Source organism: Anomaloglossus baeobatrachus, chromosome 8, assembly GCF_048569485.1.
Source record: "Anomaloglossus baeobatrachus isolate aAnoBae1 chromosome 8, aAnoBae1.hap1, whole genome shotgun sequence".
NCBI classification, from domain to species: Eukaryota; Metazoa; Chordata; class Amphibia; order Anura; family Aromobatidae; genus Anomaloglossus; species Anomaloglossus baeobatrachus.
The window spans coordinates 247,623,794-247,647,483 of NC_134360.1; the positions used below are offsets into that span (position 1 = coordinate 247,623,794).

The 23,690-nt window shown below is 46.0% G+C and overlaps 1 protein-coding gene across 1 annotated transcript in view; it reads right to left on the minus strand.

Moving 5' to 3' along the window:
- Nucleotides 1–23,690, minus strand: part of COL24A1 (collagen type XXIV alpha 1 chain) — a 382,434-nt gene that overhangs the window by 241,803 nt on the left and 116,941 nt on the right. Inside the window, exons 6-7 of the mRNA XM_075320523.1 lie at nucleotides 14,063–14,116; nucleotides 4,620–4,673 (exon numbers count right to left, since the gene is read on the minus strand). Of these exons, the coding sequence (XP_075176638.1) occupies nucleotides 4,620–4,673; nucleotides 14,063–14,116 (108 nt within the window). The remainder of the gene's footprint in view (nucleotides 1–4,619; nucleotides 4,674–14,062; nucleotides 14,117–23,690) is intronic.

The window sequence follows — 23,690 nt, forward strand, 5'->3', positions numbered from 1 at the left end:
TGACATCTCGTTAGCGACGTCGCTGCATGTGAAGCCCGCTTTAGTCTTATTTGAGTAACGGAGTTGCAATAGCAGACAGAACATATACACAAGACCTCCATATTGCACCATAATTCAGATGAACATAATATAGAGGTCGGATACAATTTTGTAGTTTGTTGCATGAAAAGCCTTGAAATACCTAGAACCCAATCGTAATAGCAAAGATCAGTGCAATGCAAATAGAGACGGTGACCTGGGCCTGGCCACATAACCATAGAGGTTACTGAGAATTGGCTGCATTGCAAAAGCTATTTCTGGGTTTTCCGAATGTAGATACAAAAGGAAAAACCTGCAACAATCTAATAAGTAATAGTCAACAACTGTCAACATAAACAAGTAGAAACATTATATCCTGGTCATTAACATTCCTGAACTCTGCCTTTACACGCTCAGTGCTACACTAGCTACAGGAAAACGATTTGTCATGTCACCTTTTATGTTGACACTCCTACGAAAGAACAAATTATTTTATCCTGGAAAGGCTGCTGTGACTATGCCAAAAAACACAGACACCCTGTGACAGCCAGCATGCAAGGTGTGAATATGCCAACAGCCTTAGAAACCTGTCAATCATGTATCCCTAATATTTACTGCAAAGATGTATTTATTTTACTCACTTATATAGCACAACCACAATCAGAGAAGACATCACCTATAAGGTACCTGGATGTAACCCTTTATATGGGATACTGACTGACTGTGTCTAATCAGTGCTGTGGTTCCTGTATGGTCCGCAGTCTGATAAAGCTGGTAACAACTGCTGGTGTTTCGTTACCATTGTTAAAATAACACTGGGAGTTATAGATTCATGCATTACAAATGTATATGATAGGGGTTGACCTGATGTTGCAACTGATCTCTCTACTAAGCTTGGTGCTGTATTCGTGTACTGTTGGTGGTTCTGTTGATTTATATCTACACTGATGGCGGTTCTGGTGATGTACTCATGTACTGATGGTGGTTCTGGTGATGCATTCAAATACTTATAATGGATCTCAGGCTATTCATGTATTGAGGACTCTGGTGCTTTATTCATGTACTGATAATGGAACTGGTGTTATATCTCTGTACCATTATTAGTTATGCTGCCATATTTCTGCACTGATGATGGTTCTGGTGCTGTATCCATGTAATGATGGTGGTTTTGGTGCTGCATTCATGTGTTGATTGTGGTTTTGGGGCTATAATTCATGTGTTGATGGTAGTTTTGGTTATGTATTTATCTACCGTTGATGGCTTTGATACTTCATTCATGACGGCTGATGACTCTGGTGCTACATTCATATACTGTTCACGGATCTGGTGCTGAATTTATTTTACTGTTAATATTCTGGTTACGTATTCATATATTGATGTATTGATGATGGGTCTAGTGATGAATACAGCATCAGAACACCAATAGTGCAGGAATACACGTGCCGATTGTTGTTTTGGTGCTATATTCACATGCTGAAGGTTCTGATTCAGTTCATTTACTGTTGGTTTTGGTGCTGTTCATTTACTGGTGTTGGTTCTGATGCTGTATTCCTGTATCGATAATGGTTCTTGTGCTGTATTACTGTACTGATCCTAGTTCTAGTGCTGCACTACTATACTGATTATAGATCTGGTGATTTATTCATATAATGTTTATTCCTGTTTTGTTATTGGTTCTCATTGTGTAAAGATGTAACAATCCATTGTCAGATAACATTGTATATGGCTACTTTAATAAAGCACTGTGCTGTCTGACATGATGATGAAGATTCTAGTGCTGTATTCATGTATTGATGTTAGTTGTAATGCTGTATTCATATACTAATTGTGGTTTCAGGGCTGTACTTACGTACTGATGTTCTAGTGTTTGTATGCATACACTGATGATGGTTCTGGTGCTGTATTCATGTATTGATTGTGGGTATGGTGATATAATCCTGTACTGATGATGGTACTGGTGCTGTAATCATGTATTGATGGTGGTAACATTGCTATATTCATGCATTGATGGTCAGTGCCAGATAGGGTGCCAAGGGCCCAGCAACTACATTGATAATGGGGGCTCATTATTCAGCTACATATAAATATTACATTGCCCTCATTCTCAAATTAACCTTTGCTCCCATAGAATATGTTGGGTAGTTTGTTGAATGAGATGAATGAGATACTGCTTTTGTTTGTACATAGTGAATCAAGTGTATTATGCCAACTACTGCTCATATCTCAGATCTCCAGTCCTGCACAAGGGCCCACTGAAGGGATTAATCTTTTCCACTATGGGCCATTCTGAGCCTATTGATGGTGGTTCTAGTGCTTTATTCCTCTACTGATGGTGGTTCTGGTGCTTTATTTATTTATTCTTGTAGTGATGGTGGTTCTATTATTGCATTCATGATCCAATGATGGTTCTGGTGCTGTTTTAAAGTACTGATGGTGGTTATAATTCTTTATTGAAGTACTGATGACAGTTCTAGTGCAGTACTCATGTACAGATGGTGGTTTGGGTTCTTTATTCCTGTACTGATGGTGGCTCTGGTGGTGCTGTATTCATGTGCTGACAATGGTTACAGTGCTGTAATCATGAACCGATGGAGGTTCTAGTGCTGTATTAGAGTACTGATGGTGGTTCTAGTGCTTAATTCATGTATCTTTTGGTGATGGAGCTTTATACATGTATTGTTATTTGTTCAAATCATGTACAGATCTAGCAATCTATTGTCAGCTGATGTGCTACATGGTTATGTTCATAAAGCACTCTGCCATCTAACAAGATATTAGTAGGCCTAATACAGTATCCCTGCACTCATAGTGGTTTTAGTATTATAGCCATATATTAATGGTGGTTCTGATACTGTATTCATGTACTAATAATAGTTCTGATGCTGTATTCATGTACTGATGAAGGTTCTGGTGATGTACTCTTGTATTGATGGTGGTTATGGTGCTGTATTTTTGTACTGATGGTTGTTCTGGTGCTATATTCCTGTGCTGAAGGTGGTTCTGTATTCATGTACTGATGGTTGTTCTGGTGCTATATTCCTGTGCTGAAGGTGGTTCTGTATTCATGTACTGATGGTTGTTCTGGTATTATATTCCTGTGCTGAAGGTGGTTCTGTATTCATGTAGTGTTGTTGGATTAGATCATCTAAAGATATAGCAATCCATAACTTGTAAGATGAATTGCTACATGGTTATGTTAAGAAAGCATAGTGCCGTATGACAAGTTAAGGATTACTACAAATGAATTCATTTTGGTAGTAATAAATCTTTGTATTTGGTTGGGAGGTAGGGAGAAAGATTTGATTCCGACCTCTGTGTGCGGTGTAGTCTGTGTAGTTCCTGTAATATTGTGAAATACTTGTATAAAACCTGGGGTACTATATTACCAGTACTTAAAAAGGTCCTGTGTGATATTTGTTGTGTTACATAGGATTCCAGGAAAATCTGCTTTTAAATTTGCTTAGTATTACTTTTATTGTATAGGAGAGGGAGAGGAGTGTAGCTGCCTGGTTTTAAAAAAGGTGTGTGGTCTTAAAAGGGTTGTCGTTTCCTTCATGTAAACAGGGAATCTTAAAGTAGAAAATTAAGACAAAACTGAGATGTTGCCCAGTTGTGTGGAGTATTGCAGCTCAGATCATTGAAGTGAGCTCCAATACTAGACCCAACCCGTGGTGAGTTGTGCCTGTTTTTTTCTTTAAGCGGACTGCCAACATTTTGAGCGTATTGTGCTGCCATGTCATTTGAGATTTTTTGTAATTATAATCATTTTCTAGAACATTGTGTTTGAAACTGTATAATTACCATGATAAATTTACACATGGTTTGTTGTTCTGAAGCATTGGAGGACCTTTGGGTCTAATGCGGGCGTCACGTGGTACGATCTATTGAGTGATCGGAGCCACCCCCGTCGTTTGTGTGTCACGGGCAAATCGCTGCCCGTGTCGCACAAAGTCGTTAAACCGCCATCACACGTACTTACCTGTCCATACGACCTCGCTGTGGGCGGCGAACATCCTCTTCCTGAAGGGGGAGGGACGTTCGGCGTCACAGCGACGTCACACGGCAACCGGCCAATAGAAGCGGAGGGGCGGAGATGAGCGGGACGTAAACATCCCACCCACCTCCTTCCTTCCGCATAGCCGGCGTGTGCTGCGGGACGCAGGTAAGCTGTGTTCATCGTTCCCGGGGTGTCACACGGAGCGATGTGTGCTGCCCCGGGTACGATGAACAGCCGGTGCCATGAAAAATAAATGATTTTTTAAAAATAAGCGACGTGTACACGACTCACGATTTGTGACCGATTCAGCGTCGCTCAGAGGTGTCACACAAGACGACGTCGCCAACGAAGCCGGATGTGCGTCACGAAAACCGTGGCCCCGACGATGCATCGCGCGATAGATTGTCTCGTGTGACGCCCGCATAAGGATTAATGGTCCAGTTGTGTTATCTACCACCTATATACCTATATCTAAGTGACTGGACATTGTAAGCCAAGAATAGGCTGTTTTAAAAGGAATCTTGAAGGATTAAGGCAAAAAATGCAGAACAATCGGGAAATCAGCTGCTACTTCAATGGGAACTACATACAAACAATGCAATACCTTTTCACCTGGAGGTCCACGGTCTCCCAATAAACCAATTAGTCCACGATCCCCCTATAACACAAAAAGGAAAAATAAGCATCTTTTAGAAAATTTCAGTATTTTAGGCTTATGTTTAAACAGTTGTATGAAATACTTATTTCCCATGTGGAAAATCCAATATCCAATGTGTTGTTATTCTTATCCTTGTGCTTTGTCTATCATTTCAAATCTTTATTTTTCTATTTTTATATAGCGCTAACATATTCCGCAGCGCTTTACATATATCAGGAACACTGTCCCCATTGGGGCTCACAATCTAAAGTCCCTATCTGTATGTTTTTGGAGTGTGGGAGGAAACCGGAGAACCCGGAGGAAACCCACGCAAACACGGAGAGAACATACAAACTCCTTGCAGATGTTGTCCTTGGTGGGATTTGAACCCAGGATCTCAGCACCGCAAGACTGCAGTGCTAACCACTGAGCCACCACAAGACTGCAGTGCTAACCACTGAGCCACCACAAGACTGCAGTGCTAACCACTGAGCCACCACAAGACTGCAGTGCTAACCACTGAGACACCACAAGACTGCAGTGCTAACCAGTGAGCCACCACAAGACTGCAGTGCTAACCACTGAGCCACCGGTATCATCTGTCATTTAGCTACTTTTGAGATTAAAGGGCTTGTCCAGGGCTTTGATACAGATGACAGCAAAGCAGCTGTACCCAAGAACGTCCACTATACAGCATATGGACAATGATTGTATCCAAAGTGTATGACCAGCCAGGAAACAGTATATGGAGTTCATTGTTTATATCCAGGACTGGAGGGACCTGCTAAAAGCTGATTAGTGACAGTGGCGAGTGCTGGATCCCACCGATCTGAATGTTATGACCCACCCTAAGAATAAGGCAATGGTACCAAAGTTCTGGACAACTTCTTTAATGCCTTGGAAAGGTGAACACATTTTCAGTATGCTTATCCACTGTTACAATCACACTCCCTGTTCTGTACAGATGTCTTTTTACCAGTCTCATTATCAGCACAAGTAGTATTAAAATGAAAAGTGACAGCTGTATATATAGAAAATAACACAGGATCCACCATTCACAATAGATGTCACAGCTCACCTCCTCCTGAACAATCATGATTTCACCTCTATAAACAGGATCCGCCATACACTATAGGTGATGTCACAGCTCACCTCCTCCTGAACAATCATGATTTCACCTCTATAAACAGGATCCACCATTCACAATAGGTGATGTCACAGCTCACCTCCTCCTGTAAAATGACAGATAACACCTCTATATACAGTAGATAACACAGGATCCACCATTCACAATAGGTGACGTCACAGCTCACCTCCTCCTGTAAAATGACAGATAACACCTCTATATACAGTAGATAACACAGGATCCACCATTCACAATAGGTGATGTCATAGCTCACCTCCTACTGTACAATAACAGATAACACCTCTATATACAGTAGATAACACAGGATCCACCATTCACAATACATGATACCACAGCTCACCACCTCTTCCTCCTATACGAAGACAGATAACACCTCTAAATACAGTAGATAACTCAGGATCCACCATTCACAATAGGTGATGTCACAGCTCACCACCTCCTCCTCCTCCTATACGAAGACAGATAACACCTCTAAATACAGTAGATAGCTCAGGATCCACCATTCACAACTGGTGATGTCACAGCTCACTTCCTGCTGAACAATCATGATAACACCTCTATAAACTGTAGATAACACACGATCCACCATTCTCAATAGGTGATATCACAGCTCACCACCTCCTCCTCCTATACGATGACAGATATCACCTCTAAATACAGTAGCTAACACAGGATCCACCATTCTCAATACATGATATCACAGCTCACCTCCTCTGTCTCCTGTACAATGACTGATAACACCTCTATATACAATAGATAACATAGGATCCCCCAGTCACAATAGCTGAGCATAGATTAGAGCATTCGCCGTTAGCACTTCTATACAAATAAATAGGGTCTGAGACAGTACATTTTTGTTAATGTCCAAGTGAAGAACAGGAAGACAGTATTTAGTATTAGGCCTAATGGCCAGAGTGAAAATTGCACAAAAAAGGATACAGTGATATAAAAACTAAAACGAAAAACATTATCAAAAATACATTTTTTTTCCCAATAGCAGTAATGCAGTGAAAAAAATCCTATATTTATAGTTTGTATATTTTAGCTTTTCAGAGTGTGGCTGTACATATATTTGTAACTTTGTTGAGTTTTCAGGGTGCACCTGTTCACACCTAGTGGATGTGCTTGACCATTGAGGAAGGATTCTCCAGTCGTGCTGTATGTGTGTTACCCACCAATACCATCTGTAAATAATACACGAACTGCATGTGACTTGGTTTAAAATTGGCCACAGCAGCCTTTATTACCTATTATTTACATACTAACACAAGGGGGCGCCGTCCAACGGGCGACCCCAACAAATAACAATAGGTAACACAGTAACCAATACAGTAAATATACAACCCTGAGTAGGCCCAGTCCAGGAACCACTTCTCACCCCAGTATCCCTGGCCGCAACACACCGACCCAGAGATGAGGTATTAATCACCTACGGATTAACCCCCCAACTTTGCAGAACCCCGTGCCTGCAACATCCCGGAACCTGGAGCCACCATACCAAGATGGTGTCTCTCTGTCCAGTTACCATTGCCTTCAACCGCCTCTGGACCAGACCTACCCCCCGCCACAGGACAGGGCACGTGACTCCTTACGTGGCCTGGACCCGCCACACACCAAAAACTTGTACCACACCTCCACGCAATCCCAGCGTCCACAAAACAGCACCAAGCACGTGAAGATGCACCCCCATCGCATCCCCAAAACCACCAGTTCAGCGCCACCAACTTTTGGCGCCGCCCCCCCAATAAGGCTCGATTGATACTGCCTATCGCACGAGCCGCACGCCATTCCAACCTGGTCACACTATCAAAACTACCCCACGATTAAGCTCAGGTATGTCTTACACAATGCAACAACAAACTATTTTTTTTTTTTTTTTTTTAAAACATTCATAAATAACTTCTCGAGATACCAAATCGCTGCCTCCCACTTACTGGACCAGTACCATCGACCCGTCCAGACCCAACTGGCAACATTCAGGCGAGCCTCAGACCGTCGAGGCCCCGAGAACCAACGAATGCCCAAATATCCAAATGAGGCACACCCTCACCACAAAAACCCAGGGGTTATAAACCCACAGATAACACAAACCTGTTACGCCAACCCATTCCACTCCCAAAAGACTCAAATGCCCCCATTGCCTTAACCCGATAACAACTGAGGCCAAACGTAACACCGAAACAAGAGGACTCCCACCTCCCAATACTTCTCACAACCCCTTTTCTGAGCCCACCGAGGGGCCTCCGTGGCAGCCCAATCCAGAAGGAATACGACCCATAGTATTCCGGGCGCCCACCCCCGCCACCTGCAATCAAGTCTGCAGCACTGCCACAAAATGGTACCTTAACAAACGCGACACAATAATGAGCCTGGGCGCCCTCACAACATAATTCCGCACCCGGGACCGCGTATAACAACACCAACCTTCACCACCCGCCTAATCTAATTCGGTGAGCGACAAAGCCGGCGCTCAACCCACTGCACCACCTCGGACACATCCTCCAACATCCAACCTCCGCTCTTGACCGTAGATGGGCTGACCAACCCCACAATCTCAAAGCCCCCCAAAAGGCTAACACAAACCGTTTTGGACAAGGGAAACAAAAACCCGCTCGTGCTCAGATGAACATAGCCGCCACAAACCACTCACCAAACGCTGCCACAAAACAACGGAGACGGACCCTTGTATCCCGCTCCCTCACACCCTTACGACCAAACCCTTCAAGGCCTGCCGCGCCCTAAGATCCTGCGAAAACATCTCTCCACATCTAATCCTTAACAAGACAGCCACAGCCGCCACCCTCTGCTCCACTGCGGACGCCGGCCTAGCAGCCTGAAAACCGTTACTCACCACTGCCAACGCCACCATCAAATACTCCACCGGGCCTTCCTCACACATTGTCCCAAACGTTATCCGCGCCACCCATACTTCTGAATATCAGCCCCAAATAACCTCAGTCACTGGGCACCGAGCCGCTCCCCAACACAGCCACACCAGACTCCACAAGCCCTCCGGACACACCGTGCCCACCTCGTCTGCTACCCGGCCTCAACTCCCGAGACCTGCAGAACTGGAAGGAAACACAGCAGCTGCTATTCCCTTGGCGAACCCCAGTACTGGTTGCGCCACGCATAACATTTTTTTTTTTTTTTTTTTAAAACACATCCAATTGAGAAACCAACTGTCGCAAGTACGCCACCCTTGGCCCCAGGATTAGCAAACCAACTATTAATCGAATTCTCCACCAACTGATAGCCAGAATGACAGCACACCTTCCTCTTGGAAAAAACTGCCAACCTCCACCACCCGACCACTACCACCGATTGGAAGCGCTACCCCACAATGCCCAACCAGAAAACAACTGGACCCGCTGCCTCCGAGTACCGCAGCTACGTTCCATCAGGTAGCACCTTACCCAGCCACAATCCGCGGCCACTAAATCGCCGTAAGAAAAAACCTCCTACACCATCAGATCATCATTGATCTCCCTCGTGACCACACACAAAGGATCCGATGGCTGCACCCTTGGCGCAGCCATCGCCAGCCGTCCAGCAGACACGCACCCCAGCGGCGTAACTCCGCACCCGTGGTTCGACCGCCCCTGCAAAGACTGCACCGCCTGAAACCGCACCGTCTTAGCTGACCTAACTGCCTCTATCGCAGCCCATAGGACCACACCATTACCCACGAATCCTACCCCTCTGACCATAACATCAAACTTTATCCCCACAAACCGTATCACTGGCGTTGGACCCTCAGTCTTCGCCTGCGCCAACAGGCCCAAAAGAGTATCCACCACCATCTGTAATAAAACAATCAACCTCAACGAATCATCAACCCGCCAACCCGATGTAAAGAGAATCAACCTATAATGAATAAGAGGTGTAAGCTGGGACACACCACGCACAAACCACTCCACCAAGAAATAACCGCCTCCAAAGGAACATAAAATGGGACAACAACCCATTAGCACCCACCGATCAACATAATAATAACTCCCCTCCCCACCGCAGCACCAGAACTGCTAGCTAGCAGGGTGGACCAGTAACAACCTAAATGCCGCCTCCAAATTCGCCTTTGCCATCAATGCTCCCCGGCTCACCGCCTTTACCAAATCCCACCCTCTGTCAAACGACACATAATAAACCGCCGACAATTCTGGAGCCAAGCAGGCATACACCGATGACTCCTCCAGATAAGATACGTTTTGAACAAGCCGAAATATATACATCTATATACGGCTCATTTCCGGCACTACCCCCCAACAGAGAAACCCAATCGTGACAAGGAGGGCCCCGAATGGCCCACCCATCCTGCCCAACACCACTTCCTGACCCCTCTTTCCACTGACAACCACCAGGTGTCCCCTAGCCCAGCGCAAACTTCCAATTTGGAGGCAAAGATCCACCAATATAAATAGAATGACGCAGAATTACTATGTTCCTTACCACAACCCAACACTTATGCTTAAGACAACCGTCCGCGCCAAATCTGCACCACCCATCCTTCTATTCCCCCCAAAAAACCCTCATCGTCTGTGTCGCCGGGGTTCCAAGCCCCGAACAGCCAACTACCCCCCAAAAAGGGGGGGGGGGCTGACTAGGAGCCGCCATCCACTGCAGCCATAAGGATGTGCCCGTATGATCCTACCGCATACTGGCACGCAACACCTTCCCTTGCTGAAATTACTCGGCGTACTGAAGCCAGACTAAACCGCCATATGACCTAACAAGCCACCCCAAATGGATGCATATAACCGAACCATGCCGAACCAATTACCCAATTCCTTCCCCCGATACCCTTGCCAAAAAACGCAAATGCCCGCAGCCACGTTGCAAATGTACGAGGGTGAGCCTCCACCGGCGCTCCCCTCCCTCTACTTATCCTTCCTGGAATCACTTGGCTTAACCTAATCCAGGTGAAACTGTTCCCGGGGGAGCAGCGAAACTATTGCTACACGTTCCCCATTCAAATCTTATCCCTCACATCCTCCAGCAAGTGAGCCCCCCCCAGCGGGCCTTTGAAGCACCTGTGGCGCCCCTGACCTGGTCAGGCACCACTGAGTACTGCACCCACCCTGGGGACAGTACAACACAGGTAATCCAGAAGGCTGACCGAGGTGTGACTACACAGGCGCATAGTGATCAGGTCTCACACATGTACCTTTGAGAGGACCCCTGGGGAACCCAGGAGGGGGCAAAGCCTTCACCTCCACTGGAATAGTGGAGGGGGTAAAGCCTCCATCTCCACTCAAGGGGTGTGGTGGAGAGCCTGGTTGCTAGGCGACGTAGGCAAGAACAGGAGAGGAGGAGCAGTGAGCCAGTTCAGTGCAGAGTCCAGGGAGCTCGAGTGAGGAGCAGATCCCGTGGGCTGCTGTAGTCTGACAGCGTCCGCGCAGTGGCTACCGACGGGGGAGAACGGTCAACTAGGAGTGCTACCCGAAACCCATCTCAGCTAGAGAGAGAGCACGGAGTGGGAAGTAAGGAGACTGCTAGGGAGTACCAGGCCCAAACGGGCGGCAGATCCCGAAGCGGAGATAGATCCAGCTTTCTTTTGCTAAACCTGCCGGTGTGGGGCTCTCAAAGCCCACGCCACAACACCACAAAAGCCGCAGCCACGTAGCCACAGATAGGGCCCATAGGTCACAGGAGGCAAGTAGCTGGAGTGGCCTGGTCCAGGCGACAAGCAAACGGCAAACGAAGGGGAGAGAGGCTGCAGCATCTTCCCTGGGTGACCCCCATAGGGACTAAAAGTCGGGGTTACCCCAAACCACCAAGGGCTAAGGAAGGCGAGTTGGTAGTCACCATCAGAAGTCAGCCTGAAGGATACCTGGTTCCCACTTGGTTCATCCCAGCTATGCCCGGGTCACTCACCCTGCCATCAACTGTGAGTAAAAACCCTGAAAGACATCCTGCTTGTGTGGAGTCATTCTGCGCCTTGTAGTTCTACACATCCTACACAGGCCCTGGGGCTTGCCTCACTCTCAGGAGGCTATTCCAACTAACTGCACTCACCATCAGCCCCAGGCGTCCCTCAACCTGCAGTGGCGGTCCCCACTGACCGCAATACTGAGAGTGGCGTCACGATCAACAGAAGATTTCCTACCTGTGACAGGACACAGCCGAGTGGAGTCCCTGAAGGTAATGCACCGACACTGCACTGGAGGGGCTTCACACACCCATACCTCTCACACTTGGCCACTGTCAGCCAGACGCACCACCTCATCCCCCTCTTCGTTCCTCACCACTCACTCTGTCACAGCCCTTGCCGCCTCTGCCCGAAAATGCTCCCCTGCCGCCTCATGCGCCCTCACTCTGCCTGCCGCACCTGCGCCTACTAACCACCGATCCCGTCCATGCCGCCGGCGGTGCATGCGCACTCTCCACAACCGTATACACCACTTCACTAAACCCCATACCTGATCAAAACACCAACCCACTCGGCGCTGCCGTGTCCGCAGCCGCCCCCCCCCAGCCCTGCCAAATCCACGGCCGTCTCACCCGACCGCGACCCGGCATATCCTGGAATAAAAATCACGCCATCCGGACGTCTGATTCATCCGTCGCTGCTTCCTCCTCCTCCTCGCTGGAGCCGACCGCCTCTGGCTCATGTAATGCAGACGCCGCCGAAGCGCTGCCACCACCACGGCCGTCCTCCTGGTACGCCGCGTGGGCACCATCCTCCAAGCTCCATCTTCTGTCCCGCGGCGACAACCCCGTCCTACGGGCTGCCACCGCGGGCCTTATCTTCTGGCCTGACCCCCCCTTGCTACCTGCAAGGACAGGGGGTACCTGTGGCCCGACCCGCTGCCAGCAGACTCCCATCCAGAGCCGCCAGCCTCCTGCCCTCCTGGGCCCAGAAGGCATCCGTCCGCCGGGCCCTCCCCCCCTTGGGGGAGACCGCCGCTGCCGGGAGCTGCACGCCTGCTCTGGGTGACCAGGCGGGGACCGCAGGGCCCCCGCCGTCACCCCCACGTACCGACGCCTCCCGGGCATCCGTTGCACCATGCTCGCCTGCCCTGGTGCCGGACCCCTTGCTGGCTGCAGCCCCCCGCCCCCCCCCCTCCACCCGCGGGGGGGGGTAACGCTGGCCTCCGTCCTCGCCGGGCGCTCTCCTGGCCAGGAGCCGCCGCATCCAGCCCTCCTGGGCCCCATGAAAGCCTCTGTCCGCTGGGCCCTCCCCCTCCTGGGGGAGACCGCCGCGGCCGGGAGCTGCAACCTGATCTGGGTGACCAAGCAGGAACTGCAGGGCCCCTGCCGTCACCCCCACTCACCGACGCTTCCTGGGCACCCGTCGCCCCAGGCCCGCCTGCCCTGGTGCCGGACCCACCACTGGCTGCAGCTCCGCGGCCCCCCCCCCCGCCTTCCGCGAGGGGTAAAGCTGGCCTCTGTCACCGCCGGGCGCTCTCCCCGTCCGGGAGCCGCCGCATCCAGCAATCCAGGCCGCGGCTCGGACCGGAAGTAGGCCGCAGCCAAGCCACGCCCCCCTCCCGGCTGCCGCGGCCCGGACGGAGATTCCTCCCGCGGCCGGAGCAGCAGCTGAGTACTGCCCTGCCCACGTCCTACCGCGGAGGGTCCCCGAAGCGGCTCTCGCATCTCCTCCTCGCTCCCCCCGCACACGGCAAGTACCTGAGATATGAGGGAGGGGGGACGCCGCCCGCAGCTGACAGGGGAGCGAGGGGAAAGTGCCAACGGGTTAACCCCCAGCAGCCAAGACGTGGGACCGCGCTGCCAGGGGCCCGTGCACTGCCATGATGAATCCGCTGCTCCCGGGTAGCAGCCATCCTGTCGCACGTCCGGATCGTTCCATATCCGGAAGTCTGGTGATGTGAGGGGCTGGGGAACCTCCATCATGACGTCCTTGTACAGATCTTTGTGTCCTTCTAAATACTCCCACTCCTCCATGGAGAAATAGAAGGTGACGTCCTGACACCTTATAGGAACCTCTCCAGTCAGATCGTTCCATATCGTTTCCATTAACCCCATCACTCCTTCCCTTCCCTCTAGTCATGTCGCCCCTCCACCCTATGGGTTCCATGGCTTTCTGCTCAGTCTTTTTATATTAGTATTCCAACAATATTCTAAAACAAAACATTTAACACAAAAGCCTGATTTAAACAATAGCTTATTTTCTGATGGCACATTCCTGTAACCTGCATATGAGAATAATGCCTTTCATCCATACCAATGTGGAAGATTTAGAAGAACTATAGCAACGGAAAAGTGAATTTTGGGTAGGAATATAATGATAGAGCTCGAATACCTTTGGGCCAGGTAGCGCTTGCCCCGGTGACGATCCTGGATCTCCTTTTGGACCCTGTTAGACAGATACAAAGCTTTTAGTGAATTCAGTTCAGAAATATTATTTTCCTTTATCTACAATAGTAAATGTAGGAAAAGTATAATTGTAAAGAAAAAGCATAATTCAGCTATGCCCCCTTTGTCAGCGCTACATTGAATTAGGTGGGATAAGTGAGATTTTACAATTTCAAGTATAACTTTTCTACCAGGAATAAACAGTCATTATTGTCAGACAGATATAGAAATCCTTGCACCTATTTTATTGACCCTCTCTACAACCATCAAGTCCACAATAATCATTGCAATATAAATAATATATATTTATTTACTTTTGCATATATAATATATATACCGTACATATACATATATGTATATATATATATATATATATATATATATATATATATATATATAAAAATATATATGCATATATACAAAAAAAAATAAAATATATATATATATATATATATATATATATATATATATATATACACACGCACATATATATATATACACATATATATATTTTTATATATATATGTATATATATATATATATATATATATATATAGTTGTGCTCAAAAGTTTACATACCCCTGCAGATTTTTTGCTTTCTTGGCCTTTTTTTCAGAGAATATGAATGATAACACACAATCTTTTTTTTCCACTCGTGGTTAGTGGTTGGGTCATTATTTATTTATTATTTATTGTCATCTGTTGTGTTTTCTATTTTTAAATCATAATGGCAACCAAAAAAATCCACTGACCCTGATCATACAGTCACATCCATCCAGTTCTTAATACCGTGTACTGCCCCCTCTAACATTAATGACAGCTTGAAGTCTTTTGTGGTAGTTGTGGATGAGGCTCTTTATTTTCTCAGATGGTAAAGCTGCCCATTCTTCTTGGTCAGATGGTAAAGCTGCCCATTCTTCTTGGTCAGATTGTAAAGCTGCCCATTTTTCTTGGCGCCTCCAGTTCCTGTAAATTCCTGGGCTTTCTTGCATGAAGTGCGCACTTGAGTTTTCCTTATAGTGGCTCAATGATATTGAGGTCAGGAGACTGAGATGGCCACTCCAGAACCTTCACTTTGTGCTGCTGTAGCCAGTGACAGGTCGACTTGGCCTTGTGTATTAGATCGTTGTCATGTTGGAACGTCCAATTACGTCCCATGTGCAGCTTCCGGGCTGATGAGTGCAAATTTGCCTCCAGTATTTTCTGATAACGTGCTGCATTCATCTATCCTTCAACTTTGACCAAGTTTCCTGTGCCTTTGTAGCTCACACATCCCCACATCATCAGTGATCCACCTCAGTGCTTTACAGTAGGAATGGTGTTCCTTTCATCATAGGCCCTGTTGACACCTCTCCAAATGTAACGTTTATGGTTGTGGACAAAAAAAATAGATTTTGGTCTCATAACTCCAAATTACCTTGTTCCGGAAGTTTGGAGGCTTGTCCCTGTGCTGTTTGACGTATTGTAGGTGAGATACTTTGTGGCATTTGCGCAGTAATGGCTTTCTTTTGGTGAGTCGACCATGCAGCCCATTTTTCTTCAGGTGCCTTCTTATTGTGAATCTTGAACGAGCCACAATGCTAGTTTTGAGTGACTCCTGTATTTCAGTTGATGTTATTTGTGTGTTTTTCTTTCAATCAAAACAATTTTCCTGGCAGTGTGGCCTGAATTTTTGTTGGTCTACCTGATCGTGGTTTGGTTTTTACACAGCCCAGATTTTCCATTTGTTAATCACAGTTTGAACACTGCTGACTGGCATTATCAATTCCTTGAATATTTATTTGTATCCATTTCCTGTTTTATGCAGTTCAACTATCTTTTCCCATAGATCCATTGACAATTCTTTTGGTTTCCCCATGACTCACAATCCAGAAAAGTCAGTGGTTGGAGGAAAGATGCGAGAGTCTGTCTGGACCCCAGAAACTCACTCAGCTTTTATGCACACACACTGATTACAAGCAAACAGGTCACAGGTGAGGGTGTTACCTTTATTAGCCATTCACACCCATTTGTGTCACCTTCTGTGCATGTTATCAGGCCAAAATCACCTGGGTATGTGAACTTTTGATCCTGCTCATTTGGATGTTTTTGGTTTACATTATGATTTAAAAAGAGAAAACACAGTAGATGACAATAAATGGCTTCACCCAACCACTAACCATGAGTGGAAAAAAGATTGTGTGTTATCATTCCCATTCTCTGAAGAAAAGGCCAGGAAAGCAAAAAATCTGCCGGGGTGTGTAAACTTTTGAGCACAACTGTGTATATTATATATATATATATATATATACACACACACACACGTACGATTCCATAAAAACTACATCCATATAACCTGAATAATCAAAATATTCCGTATAAACTCACCATTAAATATTCATAAATATCAAAAAGCCTTTAAAAGAGAAACCATAAAGGGTTCAAAATAAAGGGGATGGTGACCATTTCATGATAAAATAGTATTTTTATTTAAATTGTTAAAAATAAGATATATTGAGTATTCATAAAAAAATATAAGACTGGATCAGATTCCCAAAACTATTAGCAGCGGTTTGTCAAGTTATAAAAGTGCTTAGTGCAATGACTAATCATGTATAAATATCAATTGATTATATATAACATATAAATAGCAAAGTGCCAAGTGCCAAAATAATATTAAAATAATGAGTAGTTATATATAATATTAGATATAAGGTATAATCAATAAAGCCTAACAATGTAAACTGCTGTGAAGGGCAAATTGATTAGGGATTTAGTATACCTTTAAATTGGTCAGAGAAGTCCTGCGTGCCGCTATGCCCCGACGCACGTTTCAAGCGTTCTTTTCCTCAGGGGGTGCCCTTCATGGCACTTTTCATTGTTAGGCTTTATTTACTATACCTTATATCTAATATTATATATAACGACTCATTATTTTAATATTATTTTTGCACTTGGCACTTTGTTATTTATATGTTATATATAATCAATTGATATTTATACATGATTGGTCATTGCACTAAGCACTTTTATAACCTGACAAACCGCTGCTAATAGTTTTGGGACTCTGATCAAGTCTTATATTTTTTATGAATACTCAATATATGTTATTTTTAACAATTTAAATAAAAATATTATTTTATCATGAAATGGTCACCATCCCCTTTATTTTGAACCCGTTATGGTTTCTCTTTTAAAGGCTTTTTGATATTCATCCATATCACCTGACAATGTAAAATTTCAGACAATACAACCACATATAAGGGTCTATATTCCGGCTGCAAGTCCTGGAACTCTCCGTGCCGTTCCGCTCCGTAAAGATAATTTCAGAGTTTTGCAGAGTCTTAGTACAGGCCTCCAAATATTGCTCACCCATACTGTAATACTATATACAAATGTTTTTAGTACAGTCAATAAGAAAAAAAAATGTTCCTTTTCCATTTACTAAATTATTCTTTGTTCCTCAACCCTCCTGACCAGGACAGGAACCTTATCTTGTAATCAGGATCTGGTCAAGCATACACTACCAAGCATACCCAATACTAAGCATATCCTTAAAGCAGCTAAATGTCGGCGAGTGTGCAGTATATTATAGTTATATTGCATTTTATGGAACATACTGCCCAGTATACAAGCTACATCTGGTATAGTATGGGCCTGCGCGTGGGCCTTCTCTAGAACATCTTTTCTCTTTGCTCCTTGTATGTTACCTAAGAAATCATTACAGGAATGGTTTCTAGGAAAAATTGAGAAAACTCTCAAGGTTATTAAAATCCGTTTGTTTGGTTTGGAACGGTCCCCAAACCTACTTCTCACTTGTGTATTCTGCACTCTGCAATCATAAAGCCACCATAAATACCAAACTATCTCATTGCTGGTTCAAACATAGCTCTGTTTAGGCTGTGGAGCGCGTTGTATGTATAATCATCCAAAATTACAAGCTACTTCTTGGAATGAGAGAACTAAAAGACATCTTAATGCTCCTTGGAGCATCGAGGAGAGATTAGAAAGCTCCACACTTATAATAATATACACTAGATATGTGACTCCATACCTAACTGTCACCGCTATGGGGACATCCCAGTCCAGGACCATCAGTTAGACCCCCAAGTCCAACCTAGGCTGGGTTCACACCACGTTCTCCTCCTCTCCCAGCACTGCAGTGGGGCTTCTGTTTGAAAGCCCAAAAATTATATATTGACTTTCCCAGTATGGAGTCATTAACTTGAAGGAGGCCAAGTTTGACTGCAAAGGTGTTGGATTGAGTAAAGATCAGGACTCCATGTAGACTGTTCCAATGTTTCCAAACTCATCTTAAGCGGGCTTTACACAAAGCGACATTGCTAGCGATGTCGCTGGTGAAAGCACCCACCCCCGTCGGTTGTGCGTCACGGGCAAATCGCTGCCCGTGGCGCACAACATTGCTTACACCCGTCACACTACTTACCTGCCTAGTGACGTCGCTGTGGCCGGCGAACCGCCTCCTTTCTAAGGGGGCTGTTCGTTTGGCATCACTAAGTGGCCGCCCAATAAAAGCGAAGGGGCGGAGATGAGTGGGCCAAACATCCCGCCCACCTCCTTCCTTCCTCATTGTGGGCGGACGCAGGTAAGGAGATGTTCCTCATTCCAGCGGTGTCACACGTAGCGATGTGTGCTGCCTCAGGAACAACGAACAACCTGTGTCCAGCAACAGCAACGATAACCGGGAAAGGAATGATGCGTTAACGATCAACGATTAGGTGAGTAATTTTGATCGTTAACGGTCGCTCCTGCGTTTCACACGCAACGACGTCGCTAACGAGGCCGGATGTGCGTCACGAATTCCGTGACCCCAACGACATCTCATTAGCGATGTCGCTGCAAGTGAAGCCTGCTTAATAGATGCTCTTCGGCGCTCTTTAGAGCAGGACTCCCCAACCTGTGGCTTGAGAGCCCATTTTCATGGCTCGCGATTGTCTGTCAGCTTGGTGCATTAGCAGCAAGTATAGCAAATGGCTATGAAGAACAGGTCTCCAGATGAGGACTCTTGCGAGTAGCCATGCAGAGAAGAGTAAATTTGGATGTGTATATACCGGCTGTGGGGGTAAAAGGTTAATATTTTAAGCTGGAGATAGGATGATAATGGCAGTTAGAGGGTTGCTTGAAGCTGGATGTGACAGTGTGGAAGAAGTGCAAGAATACCAAAAGGGGGCAAAGTGGGAACCCCTAGATGTAAGTATCCTGCCTATAAGGGCACATTATACTGATAATGGGAGGGCACTGAGTGTCACTACTGTGCGAGAACACTGGATTTCACTACTCAAGTGGCTCTTAATATGGCACGTGGCCATCTTTTATAGATGAATGTGGCTCTCAAGGTAAAAAAAAAAGGTTTGGGGCCACTGCTCTAGAATTGTACGCATAACCAGGTGAAATTCATGGGTAGCCATTGAAAGAAATGCATTATGCAGTTGTTTAGCAGCTAACTTATGAATGGGGGTTCCCGGGGGCTTCATCAAGATAGGCATGTGTTCTTAAAATCAGCTAATTAAAGTATTCAAAGAAGCGCTGTAAACCACGGGGGAGGCAAGTTCAGCAGGTGGTGATAACTACCATGAAAGTGAGCACTATCCGGCAGCAGGCACAAAATAGATGTATTTACACCCAGAAGCTACCTCAATTAGTATATCTAAAACCAATTTTTATTGAATTATATTAAAACAGTTCAAAATTCCACCTGTGAAAATGTGACACACACAAAACATCCCAGGACCATGAGACAGCCCCAATAATATTCACCTACGGAACAAGCCAGTTGTTTCACTCTTATGTCACCTTAATGGAAATACCAATGGGAGAAATCTCTAAATAACCCTCGTTCTCTCTTTCCTCTACCTGCCAATGGAGATATAACCAAGGTTACACGCACCCTAAAGGTAAAAAGGTGCCCCCATTCCTCGGCGGCTTTCCCTCCTACGATATCCCTGAGCTCCCTTCTTGTCGGGTAAAACTAAGGGGTTATACCATCAATTAGTGAGGGAAAAATGGAAAATAAACAATTTGCACTTATCTGAGATACATTCGGGTCAAAAAGTCCCTTGGCAATTTTTTCTCCCTTGAGGTGAAGGTGTCCCGGCATTCATGGTCCTCAACCCAATAATATAAAATCACAGAGTCTCGACGCGTTTCTCCCCATTTAATCGATTGGGGTTCATCAGGAGACGGTATTAGTTAAGAGGCCCAATCGCCTGTGGAATACATAGATATCAAAGAAACCCCAAATCCAAACCACACAAAATGTCCTTAAAGTATTAGGTAACATCGGTTACATACCAGAAGATTGTCAGGGGGCTACTCGTTCTGCAGCACACACCTCTCCATACAGATGTATAGCATGGACGACTTACCCTGCAGTTAATCGTAGTTAAATACCCCCCATGTAGGGATGATTGGTCAGGTGATTCGCCCCAGCAACGCCCATGTATCCATAGGAACCCTGGTCGTCCATGCTATACATCTGTATGGAGAGGTGTGTGCTGCAGAACGAGTAGCCCCCTGACAATCTTCTGGTATGTAACCGATGTTACCTAATACTTTAAGGACATTTTGTGTGGTTTGGATTTGGGGTTTCTTTGATATCTATGTATTCCACAGGCGATTGGGCCTCTTAACTAATACCGTCTCCTGATGAACCCCAATCGATTAAATGGGGAGAAACGCGTCGAGACTCTGTGATTTTATATTATTGGGTTGAGGACCATGAAAGCCGGGACACCTTCACCTCAAGGGAGAAAAAATTGCCAAGGGACTTTTTGACCCGAATGTATCTCAGATAAGTGCAAATTGTTTATTTTCCATTTTTCCCTCACTAATTGATGGTATAACCCCTTAATTTTACCCGACAAGAAGGGAGCTCAGGGATATCGTAGGAGGGAAAGCCGCCGAGGAATGGGGGCACCTTTTTACCTTTAGGGTGCGTGTAACCTTGGTTATATCTCCATTGGCAGGTAGAGGAAAGAGAGAACGAGGGTTATTTAGAGATTTCTCCCATTGGTATTTCCATTAAGGTGACATAAGAGTGGAACAACTGGCTTGTTCCGTAGGTGAATATTATTGGGGCTGTCTCATGGTCCTGGGATGTTTTGTGTGTGTCACATTTTCACAGGTGGAATTTTGAACTGTTTTAATATAATTCAATAAAAATTGGTTTTCGATATACTAATTGAGGTAGCTTCTGGGTGTAAATAATTGATATACTACCTGTAAATCGTTTTTCAAGTGTTAAACAAAATAGATGTACACGTTAAAAATTTTGAGTGGGTAAAAGATAAAATTATTCTTGTGTTTGGTCACGATAAACAGAATACGAGGCACTGATTGCACTTGTAAGAAGCCATATGTAACGCTCGTGGCCAGGGGTTAGTGGACCCACTGAGCCACGGGGGGACCCAGGGTTACCCTTTAGTGGGAGGGGCTTAACTAAGCGCCCACCGCGAGACGGATGCCATGTTCCACCCCCAGGGCAGTGACCAGGACTGTGGCAATTGACGTCCAGGATAGGAGACAGACTCTGGTATAGGTGGGATGGCTGAGGCAGGCTGAACTGGCGGATAAGGAGAGGTGGTTGTGGGCACAGCAGGGCTACACAGGTATGAGAAGGCAGGTTCAGGTGACAGGCACAGGGATAAAGGGAACTGATAACTAGCTAGCAGACTGGTATACTGACTAACTGAATGTGTTGCTCAGGCACCTTCCCTAATTGGGAGGGTGCCTTAAATACACAATGCCTCTCAGGTCATAGGCTGAGAGGAATTTCTGGAAATAGCATGCTGGCCCTTTGCGTGCCTCTTAGGTGCACTCCTGGGAACTGGATTGCACAAGGTGAGGATAAAGCAGCCACCGGATGAGAAGGGGACAGACATCACTGCTATGGAAGTGAAAGACAACACTGGCGTATGACACCACATTGCAGGGTGACTGTCGCCTCCACAGCAGCGCTTTTCCCATGGCATCTGCTTTATACTTTCCATCTTGTGCAATCCATTAGTCTGAGGACGGTCTGGGTATTCAGACCGAAATTTTACTTGTGTGATTTGTATTGCCTCACATTTAAGGAACCACATCACTAAACCTGCAAATTTGGAGTGTCGCGGCTTTCTTTATTATGTGTTTGGTTGCTGAGAAGAGCGAAGGGCTTAATCCTATTATATAGGGGAACAGCTGTTCCAGTTTCCATAGGAAACACTTTCTGTCAGATTCTCTTCTTCTTTTTGTATAAGGGCTATGTGAGCGCGGAGCTTTGTTATGGCTGTGTAACACATGCTCAGTGTATGATTACAAGCACATGCGACACACTGCTCTCCAATACCCAGACAACACAATTACTTCACTTCAAAGCTTTTTACTATGACTGGCTCAAACTCAGTGAATGAAATGAAGACATATGTCTAATAAACCACAACAAAGCCGCTGTCTATTTCCAGATCGGATTGTGTCTTATTTCTTACAATCCAATGTGTTTTTCCCTGAGGCGCAATGAAGGAGCGACCCTACTTATCAGTCCCTCCTTCACGTAGGCCCAGGGGTGTGACTATGATGGGTACAGGGGGGAATATAGGCCCAGGGGTGTAACTATGATGGGTACAGGGGGGAACATAAGCCCAGGGGTGTAACTATGATGGGTACAGGGGGGAACATAAGCCCAGGGGTGTAACTATGATGGGCACAGGGGGGAACATAAGCCCAGGGGTGTAACTATGATGGGTACAGGGGGAACATGGGCCCAGGGGTGTAACTATGATGGGTACAGGGGGGAACATAAGCCCAGGGGTGTAACTATGATGGGTACAGGGGGGAACATAGGCCCAGGGGTGTAACTATGATGTGTACAGGGGGGACAAAGGGGTCTCTTTGGCCCATATAAGAAGATTCCCCTTTTAAAGCCTCATCATAGTTAGTTGGGGTCTACACGTTACACCACATCACAGGCCGCCATTCATCTGTTATTACTTCACACGTAATCTAACAGTCAAGAGTCATCCCATTTAACAATCATAACTGAAAAATCACTTTTAAGCATCATTTTCGGGAAACCTTAGACAACAGCTCAAGAGTGAAGGCCAATATTATGGATATTCACGTAGGTCTTATATAAAAAATGGCTTTTTAGGACTTTTCATTCCACTTCTGTCAAGGCAGGGGAGTGAGGCTATACCAGCCGTATAAGACAACACACAGGATGGGGAGGGAATGCCTTATAGCTATGGAAAGGGTGAAGTGGTGACCCCTGACCTCAACCTGCAGCTCACCAACACTTCCCTCACCGACCCTATGCAGGTTCCGCACCTGTCGCCGAACAGGAATACCTGGGGCCTAGTCATAGGGGTACTTTACACGCTGCGACATCGCTAGCGATTGCTAGCGATGTCGAGCACGATAGCCCCCGCCCCCGTCGCACATGCAATATTGTGTGATAGCTGCCGTAGCGAACATTATCGCTACGGCAGCTTTACACGCACATACCTTGTCAGCGACGTCGCGGTGACTGCTGAACAATCCCTCCTTCAAGGGGAAGGTGTGTTTGGCGTCACCGCAACGTCAGTAAGCGGCCGGCCAAT